General features: G+C 28.3%; 1 protein-coding gene across 1 annotated transcript; it reads left to right on the top strand.

The window, feature by feature from the left end:
* Positions 1-386: 386 nt before the first annotated feature.
* On the top strand, positions 387-13176 carry LOC100165866 (L-threonine dehydratase catabolic TdcB). The gene is given in 10 exon segments (XM_008188683.3): positions 387-737; positions 3239-3361; positions 3452-3522; positions 3983-4270; positions 4683-4845; positions 6238-6255; positions 6257-6394; positions 9268-9404; positions 11902-12127; positions 12894-13176. Coding segments are annotated over 10 exon segments (1317 nt in total). The 5' UTR covers positions 387-701; the 3' UTR covers positions 13011-13176.
* Positions 13177-15461: the final 2285 nt, after the last annotated feature.

Below are 15461 nucleotides of genomic sequence, written 5' to 3'. Positions count from 1 at the left end.
CATAGAACACGAACATTTTTGTTAATCCTCAACGCGAGTTTACTAGTTTCGGTTAACAGAGAAAAACACTATAAACTGCAGTGATTTTTCGGTGTGTTTTAAGTATATTATAAAACAAATATTATCGACTTCTGAACTATCACGGTACGAAACATCCTGTATACGGTTCCCGCACAACGAGGTCCGTACGTAGTTTTCAGTGTTATAAACTTATTATAATAATCGAATGTAATCGCGATTTATAGTAATAGGCGATCATTAGCGCGTCAAGGAATATTGCCCCGTTATCGAGACCAATAACACAACGGTTTTAATTGGCCGACACGAAATAATCGATGTGATGCACTACGTATATGATATTATCGACGGACCCCGACTATAAAACGCTGTTAAACGTCGGCTAATAACCACGAAACGCCGGCTAGAGCAAACTTTGGCGTCGCAGTTACGCATCTCGTATACGTTTATTAACACATCATCATTAATAATTATTAACGTGTCAGATCGACTTCGTCTGTGAACCACGTGACACGTTGTGCAAGCGAGGAGGACACCTGTTGTACCACTATCGGATTTACCACCCACACACACCGACTGTTCGTTTATCGTCGCAACGTGTGCAATTATTTCACTACAACAACTATATAATTGCACTTTAATATCATATTTACAATAATATAGGCACCGAGAGACACGCAATAATGGTGGCTGAAAACGAAAACAATGACAATATGATCGTAAGTACACACAAGTATATACAATAAAATAATTTATAAGTAGGTAATATTATAGAGTAACGCGGTGTTGCTAGAGAATAATACTACTATTATTGGAGACTCGCTATTGTAAATTCCCTTAATTATTGTGGACCGCGGTGCGAACGAATATTATTGTGGAACTACGAACACGACGTAATATTACGACAAACTATAATATATTAATTGCTTCTCTGTAAACGCTCGAGGAAATCAAATCAAAATATTGATTTGCATTAAGGCGAGCATACAGCATAATATTATAATAATAGTTACATCAAATACGTCGATATAAGCGACCCTAATATAATATATTAGTGTATTTTCCTTTTGATGTTTGAGACAATGCGGATAAATCAATGTGATTTAGTAAACATGATGATATTAATCCATTTTAATATACATTCATTTCGGGAAATTATTACTTTCACACACTTGTGGTTGGCTCACGGTGAAGATTATTTCACGTCAAAATACGTATCTTATGTATAGTTTATTCCACAGTCCACAGTTTAAAACAGATTTGAATTAGCAAACAACTTTGTTTATAACGAGTTTTTCATTTTTTGAAGTTTTCTAGACTTTTTTCTTAATACAATTATATTAAATAAAATCACAAAATAATTAATATAACTCGGATAAATATTAAAGTAAACGATAAAAAAAAAAAAAATACTGATGAAAACATTACAATTTTAGACGAAATTTTTTTTCAAATTCGTTTACTTAATTATTCAATAAATATTATATATATATCGATCGAACAACAAAACATTTTGAGTGAATCAAAAAAAAAGTGAGATAAGTGCATGTGTGCATGTGTGTGAGGAAGTTATACATCATGAAAGGCACTGATGATAATTTACTACGCACATAACCTAATTGTTCGAAAATAAGAACGTAGTAATATTTATTGCCTACACCTAACTATCCTTAAAATTAATTATTGGGTTTTTACAAATGCCTGGGCTACAGGTCACCGTATTCGGATTTTCAATAAACCATATTATAATATTATGTAAGATATTAAAATATGGATGAATTATGAGTTGGTTTAACTGGTTTTAATTTTGTTAGGGGGCTCTGCAGATTCATTAAACAAAATTGACTATGTTTTAATTATTGACATTTTTTATTTTTTTTATCTGGTATTTTTATATTTTATAAATTTATATTGTAATGTTGGGTAATGACGTTATGTTACGTGACCTACCTTCTTCGCAGTGGCTCGATCGAATGTCTGTTAGTGTGTGGCGCTTAAATCAAGGAAACTCTAGTTTGCATTTGTGCTTATGCCAAACATTGTGCCTATGTATTTTTAATATTCATCAACTGATATTGTAAGGGTAGATTTTCATACTTTTTACCCAACAAATATAATTTAATTGACAATAATAGAAATAAAACTAAAAAAATTGAAATTTGAAATTTCCGTAAATAGCTTAAAATTAGTCAAAATATCTTGACAATTTTATCAAGTATAGGAATTGATAAAATAAACATTCAGTTAAATATTCGTGTATCTACAGTTATTCGTGTTTGAATTACAACAAAATAAGAAAATCGGTAGGTACACTAGAAATCGAGTCTTGTAAAAATACGAACTTCAAACGCTCATAAAAGTTTAACTTGACATAGGTACTTGTAGAAATTTTTCTTTTTATAAAGATAGAAAAACTTATGAGGAATCTTGTACTACATTTTCAAAACTTTGATTCAAAATGAATAATTTATATGTATTTCTACCTCAAAATTATATTTTAAAAGAAAACTATGATACTATATTATAAAAATAAACTGTAACCATGGATTTTTAATATTTTTTCAATATCACTGTAACAATATATTAGGAGGAAATACATTGGAAATTGAAAATTTCCGTGAACAGTTCAAAACAAATCAAAATATTTTTAATATTTTATTATGTATAGAAAATGCTAATATAAACAACCAGTGAAAATTGCATGACACCAGAAACCAAAATCGATTTTTTCGAAAACCAATTTATTTGGATAATTAATATTTACAATACTTAATCTATTTTTGTAACATTATTAAGTATTTACCGTATAATTTTTTTTTAGACCTTATTGTCAGCATACAATCATAGTTGTATTTTAATATAATATTAAATGTGAAATAAAAAGTTGTCCTAATTAAATCAGCGTAACATACAAACTATAATACTAAACGTATGTCATATGATAAAGTTTCAACGAATTTAGATAAAAAGCATAGCTAGTAGATATTTTAATTCAAGAAAGAAGAAAAAATATTATACTTTCAATCATTAAAGCAGCGTTTATGACTGTAGAACCAAAAATATACCAAAAATATACCAAAATATTTGTATTAATTAATTTACGTATTATTGCATAATAAAAATAAATTTACATACTACTATATGCATAATTAAATAACTTTATAACGTTCTATGAACTTTTAACTAAATAGTTCATTCTTTGTTATCGTGTGAAATATAGAATGAAGAAATGGAAGTCGAAGATCCTTTTTGTCTGGAATCAAGTCCCCTTAAATTAACATTTGAGGATATAACGTCTGCCGCTTACAAGATAAAAGATGGTGTAATCAAGACAGCGTGTACGGTTAGCATTTTGTATTATTTTATTCTTTTAAGTAGATATTTGATTTTATTTAACTATATTAATATTTAATTGTTCATTATTCGCGTGCAGAAATCGCATTTGTCTGGTCTTGTCAACATGGAACTTTATTTGAAAAAAGACTTTGTGCAGTACACCGGAAGGTATTATTAACAAATTATTTAAATCAAACGCAATTAATGTCTATTTAAGTATAATACGGCGTTGATAATATAATATATACATATATAAATATTCAGTATATACCTATATCTATAGTTATAGTATTTGGTGAATGAAATATATATCCTAGAAAACAACGATACTTCTAAAATATTGTAAAAACATTACCATTAATTCCAAATGTTGTTTTAGAATTGGTGAGGTCTAAACATGGGCACTTTTAAATCGATTCTTGGGGAAAAAAATCCCTCATATATCGCAAGAACTCAACTATAACATATTATGTATGCATATTTTAATTTAGGTATAACATATAACGATATTCGGTGTAAAAATATTAATAGTCGTATATTTACTCGAGTGTAACTACATTCATAATGACCGTTAAGTTTTGCTTTTGGAGTAATTACTAAAAGTTAAAAATATTGTCGTGTATTGTAGCTTCAAAGAACGCGGAGCGTGCTATGCTCTGATGATGTTGTCCGACGAGCACAAGCGAAACGGCGTGATATCTGCATCTTTGGGTAACCATGCGCAGGCTCTATGTTACCATGGTAAGCGGCTAGGAGTGCCGGTGACGGTGGTTATGCCCACGGTTGCTCCGATAATCAAAATCGAAGCCTGCAGAAATTTCGGCGCCACCGTCATTGTTAAGGGCATCAACATGAAGGAGTCCAAGCACATAGCTCTCAAGCTGTCAAAAGAGAAAGATATCATGTACATCAATGGGTCTGTACAGAGTATAATATTATATTAATTTAGTAATGCTACAGCAGTACAGCGCCATATTAGAATATGAATTTAACCCCGCATTATACATTTAAATCAAAATATTATATCGTAATAAATTATATTGTGTCAGGTTTCCACCGCCGTCCCGTCAGATCGTTATATTATTATTCGATTCCTCGTTTCAGTCCGCCACTCAACCCCAAATAATACTTATATATTTCTTCATATTAATGTGTTTAACGATTTTCATTTTTTCTTCATCAGAGTTCACCATTTGAGTAGGTGCTAAAAAAGTCTGCGATTTCTTACTTTCTACAGTAATCAATAAATATTAACATAATATATAGGTACAATTTAGTAAACAATCAATTTTAAGTATTTTACAAACGTAAAGGATTGTCCCATACAGGTACGATCACCCTCATATAATGGCCGGCCAAGGTACAGTGGGACTTGAAATATTAGAAGACGTTCCGGATGCCGATGCGATCGTCGTCCCTGTCGGTGGTGGTGGTCTGCTGGCTGGGGTGTCATTGGCAGTCAAAACACTGAAAAAAGACTGTAAAATTATCGTGAGTATAATATTATTATGATTTTCACAGCACCGTAAAATAATTTTTGAAAAACAAAATTGTATTAAGTGTTTAAATAGTTCGATGTATACCTTTAAAATCTGTACTTATTGTATTTTTCTCCATTGAGGATTTTATTCTGTCGTTTTATATTTTTTTGTCGACGAATCTTGGAATGAATATCAACATATATTTTCATAATATTATTATGGCATCTTAACAAACAGAAAATATTCTCTAAATTAAAATAATTTGAAGATATTGTGATTTTTTGATTTTCTTAATATTATTTAAATGTGTCTTATGTCTATAATATATTATATAATAATATGTTTTTAAATGCTATTTAATAGTATTAAAATAAAATAACACGGCGCGGCGTATTGAGTAGGCAATTAAGCTACACTACAACAGCCATTCGCCGTACGTCTATTTTGCGAGAAAAACATTTTATGTACTATCTATACTTAAGATTGTTATGATATTATTTTGGCAACTTGTCGGTATATGTCAAATGACAAGTAAATGTACATTAGTATGTAACATGTCTAAGTGACTAAGTCTATTCTGGACATTTATATTCCATATGAATTTTTGTGTATTTAATTAGTAGATTTCTGATGCACATTATATCAATTAATACATTAATAAAACTACATAAAAGTATAATACGACCTGAAAAACTGAATGGACATTAGTAAGACTGACTTTAACTTTGTAAAAAAAAAATGTTCATACCTACACATGTGCTATATTTGAAACAATTTTTATTATTCAAAAAACGATTTATGTTAGGACGTATCATATGTGTTCAACAAAAAAATGGTAATAAATTAGTTGAAGAAATGATTTAAAAAATGTCAATAATTAAAACATAGTCAATTTTGTTAATGAATCTGAATAACCCGCTAACAAAATTAAAACCAGTTAAACTAAAACATAATTTATCCTTATTTTAATATCTTACATATTATAATATGGTTTATAGAAAAACGTTAAAGACGTATATATTTGTACGTATCCGAATACGGTGACCTGTAGCCCAGGCCTTTGTAAAAACCCATTAATTAATTTTTTTTGAAATTTTGGTATCAAAACTACCTACTCGTTTAAATTTAAAATTAAATTAATATTATAAATTCACATACAATTGAATAGTTGAGGTTCCAAATAATTACAAAATATTATCATTCGAATTTTGATTTTAATGCATCAACAAGTGAGCATGGCTTGTGAATCACTTTATATAATATTACTTTTTATATGTATTATATAAAGCGCCATCATGATAATAATATATTATACTTCGAGCTATTGAGAAAGTGTATGCGAATTGGGTTATTTGAATGTTATCACTTATCAGAGTATAATTCCATATTTTATTGTTTTCAGGGCGTTGAATCCGACCGCGTGCCGAGTTTTCACTAAAGCCATGGAACACGGTAGTCCGATTACCGTCGATGGCAAAAGCACGTTGGCCGATGGCTTAGCCGTGCCCAAAGTCGGGTGTAACGCGTTTGCCACGGCCGCGGGTTTGGTCGATAAAATGGTAAGTGTGCGTCGTCCAAATGGGTTGTCCAGGCTAAGGTCCATAATAGTATATCCAATCACATTCTCCGCGCACAACAACACACGAATATAAAAAAAATAAAAAATTTGAAAAAATGATTGCATTAGAGCTTGGTCCGGGTCTGACCCAGGGTTGCACTTGGACCCATTCAGCCAATTATTATGAAATAATCGGCACTATACCTATATATTACTACCTACCTTAGCTTTTAGAACTTAAATATTGACTTTTGGCTAATCACGAATCACTATAATCAATAGGGAGGTAGGTGATGAATGTTTTTAAAATTTTAATTTATTTTAGGTAATATTTGTAATATTAATTGTTTTTTATTTGTATTGTACTTTGATAGGTGGATTTTTACTCTTGGGTACATAATAATTCAAGGAATAACAAGTTAGGTACTTAATAAGTAGGTAACTCATACTTAGTAGATCTATTCACAACTATTTAATCTTTGATTATACTTAAAACAATCCATCTTAATGATGATTGAGTCATTGTTTTGGGTCATTGGCAACCGTCATGTTTATTTTTTTTTACAAATTTAAAATTTAAATTATTTTCTAACTATTTATTTTAGATTCTGAATGTATGTGGTGATTTTACAATGATGTATGTTTTTTGTCTGCCATCAATTTTTGTGGTAGTAAAAAATATAAAAACCTCAGATTTTTATTTCAGTATATATTTTTTTATATTATAATAGCATACGTGATACAATTTTCAAAATTAATAAATTTTCTTTAATTATCTAATAAGTAATTAAGTGTAATACCAGTATAATATTGCTTCATTCTCATCACAATGTAATTTTGGACAATATCCCCCACAGCATTTGGAAAATTATAATATTTTGTGAATATTTTAGAGTGCTTGAATAATGAATATTTGACTAATAATATTGTATAAATATTTTATTCTCATAAAATAATAAAATATGGTACAAAAATGTTGACTCAATATTTTTATAATATTTCCATGAAAATGTTTTTAAAAAAAATATGATTAAAATGTTTTGTCAATGTTTTTACAAAATATTTTTCAGAAGTGAACTTCTTGGCCAAAAAATATAAATAAAATATTTCCTTATTATTTACGCAACTTTTTCAAATATTTTGACAACTATATTGTTTTCCTGAAAATATTTATGCCATAGTTGGGAAATATTAAAATGCTGTGTGGGATAGTGCTGTCATAATATTTTAAATGTATGCTCAAAACATAGAAATTCAATCTACTACACGTGGTTCGGCTCGTGGGCTGTGGAAAGTTGTTTTGGTATTATAGATTATTATAGATGTGCTGTGGGAATGATTATATTTGGCACAGCGTGAGGCGTGCCGAGCGGCTCGTGTTCCCACAACGTGGTTCCTTGGTAATCATGGGCCACGAACCGAGAGCCGAGCCAAGCTGTTTCGTTAGTTTTTGTTAGGTTTAGTGAGGTTTAATCCAACCTAACGCCGCTAATGGCATTGGCCTGCATTATTATTTAGATTTAAATTAATTCGATTACAACAGCGCCATCTAGTGTTGCCAAATTATTTTTAACTCTAATGTGTGAGTTTATAACTGGCCCTCAGAGCTGCTCAATTTTCTAGTCAGATAGCGTTGTCATAATATTATACGATTTGCAATGATGAAAGGAATGTGAACAAATCTGATTATTTTTTAGGAAAATTTATTGAGGAACTCCAGCTCAGGGGTACCTTGAGTCAATTATTCTCAATATGTTCCCATCTGCCACATGAAACATTTCAACCGGAAAAAAAGGACTTAATATCATTGCAAAATTTGCAATAAAACTTGCAAAAGTTGTGATATTAAATTAATAATTGTATCACTGGTTTATAATATTATATTGTATTACTCGTTACTTGTATTATATTATAGATTGTATTGGTATAGTGAGTAGTATCAGTGGGTGAGAGCCCACCTTAAGGGCAAACAAAAATGAGTTTTCATAATATACGATATTAAGACATAATTCTACATAATAATTGACATTTTAATTAATATCGTTTTTCTATCACTTAGGGAAAATGGTCTAACATTATTGAGATTTTTAGTACATGACTCAATATATTTTGGTAAATGCATTTTAACAATAGTCTGTTGCTACCACCTTTTGGTGTGTTCACAAACCACCACACCATGTCATGTAGTATTCAAAATGTAACAGTTGACGGGTAAATAATTATTGTGGAGGGCTTTAAAGATAATTACAATATTTTTTTTAAATTAAAAATAACCCAAGGTTTTTATATTAGAGAAAAATCAACTAAACATTAGTAAAGATAAATATAAAAATATACTACCCATAATTTAAGAAAATATAAGTAATAATGGAGTTATTTTTTTTATTAGAGTTATATATTTTTATTATTTATAAGCTAAAAATAAAATATAAAATACAAGGTCCTGGAAAATATGTCATCATAACGCTCACCAAAACATGTGTGAATTATAATAGTCACAATATTTTTTTTCCTTGTGGTATCGACGACGTTGCTGGAACTTCTTGCAAATTACTTCGGCAACGCCGCCATCGTTTATTAATTAATTATTAATGACATACAACAATTTACGAAACTCTCGGGTGACCTGAGAGTCTAAATTTAGTTTTTACAACTGGCCTGGTTGATAAGGGATAGACAGGACATGCCCCCCCCTTATTTCTGTATTATAGTTATAACTCACAATCTGTCGATATCCCTTTATCGTGTATGGGGACCACATGGTCTTAGCTATAAACTCCCACCCACTACCATTTGATCCGACACAGTGAAACAATGGATAACTCTGTATTTAAACGCACATGTATTGAAAGCGTCGAAACTATCTTTTTCTAGATTGTTGTTACGGAGGAATGGATATCGATGGCAATTCTACGACTTGTCGAGGCGGAGAAGTGCGTAGTAGAAGGCGCCGGGGCCATCGGACTAGCAGCCGTGTTGTCTGGTACTTTGGATGAGTTTGCGGGAAAAAAGTGAGTGGGTAGTATAATAATCGTAGTCGAATCGCTGATTTTAATGTGATAGAATATTAGTCGTTCCCAGGCCTCTACCTTTATCACGGACGGTAAACCTCACTAGAAGATTTATGAATTAAAAATGAACTTATAATAATATTGTTATGTCTTATAATCAATTAATTTACTAGGTACCTATGTGGTAACATTTTAAAAATAAAACAATATTACATTTGTGGGATGGTCATTATATAAGCTATTAATAATAATATCTCAAGCTTGGACGTCCTCATGATACCCTATCTCAACTCCAATAATATAAATAAAAAAAAAATACTACACCTATACATTTATAATTCTTTTACTGCATCATTATATATATATTTATCGAAGTAAATGTCTGAAATTTGTTGTAAATAATTGTAATTAATTACGCTTATCAAAATATTAATTATTGTCACTATTATATCAATAAGTTAGATGACTTTGTATGGCAGGAATACTTTATAATAAAAAATAATAATAATAATAATAAATTATCAACACGTAAAATTAATTGGCTCTAAAAACTATAATAATATTATATTAAATGTATTATAAAATAAAATAAAAGTAAAGTAAATTAATAAATACTAATATTGATTTAATATATTATGATTAAGAGGATGAGGCCACACATCCATAAATTGTAAATGAAAACCGTTTCATGTGAAAAAGAAACACTCAGAGTAGGTACAATCATAGTTGAAAAGTTAAATGTACATGGTACAAAGATTGATTTTGTCAAAAACTTTTGTTACTTAAATATTTATTATACATTAAAGCATTTTTAGGCTATAAAGTCAGATAAAAACACACACAATTTTAAGATAAATCCAAGAGTTATTGATATTTGAAAAACACTGAGAATAATGGTTATTACCCAGGGCTGTTATGTTTAAAATATGAATTTAAAATATTTGTTTTAAACGTTTTGTTCATTGTTTAAAAATAATAAAACATATGTTTAAAACAGTGTAAAAGTCAAGTGAATATTGTTTTTTTTTTGGTTTATTATTAATACTAAATAATAAAAGATACCCTTCAGAAAAAAAAGTTTAAGTATTAAATATTTATATCTATTACGATTCTTCATTTAATTTTTTTTAAAGTTTTATTGAATAAATTACCAAATTTAAAATGTTTTTACTTAATAGTTAATATAATATACAATATACATATAATATAATGTCTACATAAATCATCCATTCAGAAAATATTTCAAATACATTTCAAATACTTTTAAGATTTAAAATAAGTTAGAAATAAACAGTGAAACATATACTAGTACACGACATATTGGCATAATTATAAGTAAATCGCATATTAAATTAAAATTAAGTTATTTTAAAAACAAGGCTTGCATTTGAAAATAAATTCCGTTTTATGCTATCTACAATTAAAACGTTACAATATTTTTGCGTTTGTCGTTATTCCGGATTAAAACGTTATACAAATTCTGTGTTTATCGTTATTTATAATTAAAACGTTATACAAGTTTTGCGTTTATCGTTATTTAGAATAGTGTTAAATGTATTTATTTAATAATTAACGCGGCAGGTAATGGCCCGGAAACCGAATATAATATAATCAATTCTAATATCCGTATGCATAAAATAAATATTTCTACGAAACCAATATAACTTTTATATAAATAGATTTTAAATAATTTCATTTTCCGTTATTTCTTGTTCAATGAAATTCCATAAATTACGTTTTGCGATGGTTTTTGTTTAATATTATATTCTATAAATTACATTTTGCGTTATATTTTGTTAATCGTTATGTTTTTTTTTTGAGGTATTTTATTATTTTTGACTATCGTTTTCCGTTGTAATTACGTTTACAATTTTCAATCGTTTTTTGTCAAATATAATGTTTGCTACTTTGCTAGCCCTGTTTCAATATACTATTTAAGATACTGTTTTAAACTGTTTAAAATTAAAACAATTTATAGAAAAAATCAGTTAAAAAAAAATACAGTTTTTTGTTTAAAACGAAAAAATACACCAACACTGTCATTACCTAAACAGAAATAATTATTTTTCATATTTTACATATCAAAAAAAATTAAAACAGTTGTTTAATCATTGATATAAAATTTGTCAAGTTATGTTATTACTTTTTGCTCAGTAATAAATCAAGAAAGTTTATTTTAATAAATTAAAATAATATAAAAACGTATTATTATGCTGTTATCCCAATAATGCGTTATTCCTAATATCATTAACTTTTATTACCACACACACACTTACCTTATGCGGCCTGACATTGATAAAATGTTGAATGTGACAGGGGACCTAATCTGGCGGTGGTGATTATTCTTCATCTTTAAATTTATTTAAATCGTTTTTAAGTAGTGTAAAACTATGTCGTTCAGTCGATAATATTATAAATTATTGATTTTGGGCGAATTAACGTAAATGGTAAATAATGGATGTGAGTTGTAGTTATAATATATTGACGTTATTTCCAGAGTCGTTTTGTTGCTGTGCGGTGGCAACATCGATACGTCCATACTGGGAAGGTGTTTGGACAGGGGACTGGCCATCGACGGTAGACTTGTCAAGTTCCACTCGACTTTAAGTGACAGGCCCGGTGGAATTGCGGAACTGTGCAGAATTTTAGCAACTATTGGCGTTTGCGTGAAAGACATCATACACGAAAGAGCTTGGCTATCAGACGACGTCTTCAGCGTTAGGGTCAGTGTGTGAATTTAACAGTATTTTTTTTTAAATTATAATTTAAATCATTAGTTTTTCAATAAATGTATATATTAATAAAATAAATGGTAAGGCACCTTCAGTGATAATAAATCATAATGAATTCGGATTTCACCCAAAACTGAAAGTAATAATCGGCTGAAAAATACCAGCGTTTAAAAATTTGACTCATTTTGTGATGTGGCCACTGTCGGTCCGGCTCGCCAACTTAGTAGCTACCCACGTGGTTTTTATGTTTATTATTTATGAGAGCCAAACGCCAAAATGCCGTGATGTTTAAATGTGATTTTATTATTATTTACTTTTTATAATATTATAATATAGAATATTATTGTAAACATTTTTATTAAGAGGATGTAACACTGGCATTTGTTGTCCCCGTCTTACAAGTGCGTAACATTTTCGCTCAGCGGATCACGTTTAGCTTTGTTAGTTTAAAAATTGGAGTGAATAAAGTTATGAAACTATACACTCACAACTGGCTAAAAAATTAAATAATCGAAAACCCCACATAATTTCATAACAGGTCGATTCAATATAATTTTTAAACTTACGGTGCTAAACAAGATTTAGCTCTTAACTTAAAAAAACAAAATGGTATCCAGCCAATGAAATCTAATGGCTTTGTATTTGGATTCTGAAAAAATTAATTATTAGGGCACAAAATTGTTTTTAATGGTGATCTAATTCATATAAGACGTATTAATAAATTGTCGCCTGAATGTCGTATGCTTTTCTGTTACAGGTCAAAGTGGTATGCGAGACGAGAGACTTGAGACACGCTCGTCTGCTGCAGGAGGTGATATCGAAAAACTACAGTTCTTCCGTGTTCGGCGACATACCATTACCCAAAATTCTTTGAATTAAGCATTTACATTTTTATTTTTTTCATTAGTGTTTGATATTTCATTATACATATATTATTACTTAACACTGGCACGCGGTACTACTATAATATACATAATTAACTATTCAACTATTGACATTATATTTTATAATTAAATAAACGCTTTATTTTTTGTACTGCACACGAAGTTATTTTATTTTTGTATATCAACATCAAACACGCATAACAATATAATAGCTTAAATTAAAATGTTGACTTAATAGTCACACAAAAATCACAACAGTTTGGGTTAAATGTTGTTCGAGTAAATTGACCGATTTAGTAACACACAAAACTCTATCAAAAATACTACAGAACGGAATCCGTTTAACATAGGTACCTATTATTATTATTACGTAATAGACTAATAGGATATGAATATAATAATATACAGTTATAGATAAATAAAATAATAACGTAATATATAATATAGTTAACACATATCAGAAACAGATCTTAATAATTAATGATTATATAATTAGATTAACTTATTGTTTAAATAATTTATTAATTTTTCAAACAAAACAAATTTAAAACTAGTTATATAGATAATAATAATAATAATAATATAGTTGTTATAATATATTTGATATACCTAATCAGGGTAACATATAATCCATTTAGGAGGTATTTATGGTTTTGTTTTGAACTGGTATTGTTGATAACCGGAGGGATTAAAAAACAGCGGTGCCGAATCGATATAATATCTAGTTAAAACATTACACATAACCCTGTAACGGGTAAATGTGAATCTTTTTTATAAAATTATTAATCGAAACAATGCAAATTATTATTTTTATAATTTTGAATAGTTTTGTAAATTCTTTAAACCAACAAACAAAATAAATAAAGCCGTTTAATATGCTTTTAAAAATATTCATAAATAAATTTCAGAGGTAACTGTATATTATGGTAACAATTTTTTATAAATATTCATAATATAAACTCACAACAACATTAAAATCAACAACAAATTTAATAATAGTATTATAAATTACTTAATATATTCTGGGAGTATATCATTTTAATGTAATTTAATATAATCTAATATTTTAAAAATAGTGCTACTATCATAATATATGAAGGTAGGTACTCATAAAGTCTTCACATCGTCGATAACGCAAAAAATAATATTATTATTTTATTTTATAACTATAATAATTATTCTAGTCTATTCTAAAATATAATGGTTTTACCTTCCATCTTTTATCACCATTACATCTATTTTCCAGTCTTTTATATTCCATTATATTTATGAAGTAAATCTCATATTTACTTCACTTTATTCACTACCACTATCCACATATAATACTATGTTCAGCACCTCCAACGAAACCAACACTGACAAGTCTGCCTTATTATATACATTTTTTAAGCTCTGAAATCTAGAAATACAACTGTAATTATATATTTTGAGTAACGCCATCATTCGAAATCTAATCTCTAAAATAAATTATAAATTATAATAAATATGTAATTTTATTTAGTTAAAAATAAAATATTACATAACTCTTGATGAATACTTATCTACTATTCGATACACATATTATCATAACTATAATGATCTAAAGCCTACAGGAAATTGATTTTATACAACGTTTTAATTTTTTTTTTTGTTTTGTAAATTATACAAACATCATGGAGATTTTACAGAAAATATAATTTAAAAATATTATTGCTTCTAAGGATTAAAAATAATATAATATAATTATCTATAAAAAATGTTTTTTATTATTATTTATTGTTAGTTGTATAAAAATAATAGGGTAAATTCAAGAAAATTAAATGTCGGGATGGAAAACTACTACTAAAACAGAAGAGATTACAACCTCTTCGACCACCGAATATGTCGATATATCGACGTCATATCTGGTATCAACTTACAAACTATTTGGTGTTCCTTAACTTACTTGAGTTTTTTCAACTTCCAATATTAACGCAAAACTGAACAAAAACGTGTAAATAATAATTTCAAATCACTCTAAATACTAATACTTCTACTAAAACTCCAATGTTCGACTCTCTTTTCAACACTCATTCGAACTATAACTGGACATACCATTTGAAAAAAAAAATATAGACGAGTAGTACCTACCCTTAGCTATATTATGTAATGATATATTAGTTTTTCTACTGAAAACAAACATTTAGAGTACCTATAGTTCTAATACTAGAAAAATTATATTTACATTTATTTTTATATTTGTTAGAATAAATTGTCTTAACACACTATAGAGCAAAATTACTTAATATTATGCTTTGAATAACTATATTGTTTTTGATTTAATAACACAATAATATAAGTAATACTTAAATAATGACAGATAATTTTTCACCAGTGGAAAAATATATGTTCAAGTGGCTAAGGTATAATAGTCGTCAATTTGTAATTGTCATTCAAAATTATTTATTGTATCCGTATATTTT

The sequence above is a fragment of the Acyrthosiphon pisum genome, chromosome X, assembly GCF_005508785.2.
Source record: "Acyrthosiphon pisum isolate AL4f chromosome X, pea_aphid_22Mar2018_4r6ur, whole genome shotgun sequence".
Taxonomy (NCBI): Eukaryota; Metazoa; Arthropoda; class Insecta; order Hemiptera; family Aphididae; genus Acyrthosiphon; species Acyrthosiphon pisum.
Note: the sequence above shows the minus strand (reverse complement) of the source record. Positions and strands in the feature narration are given on the sequence as shown.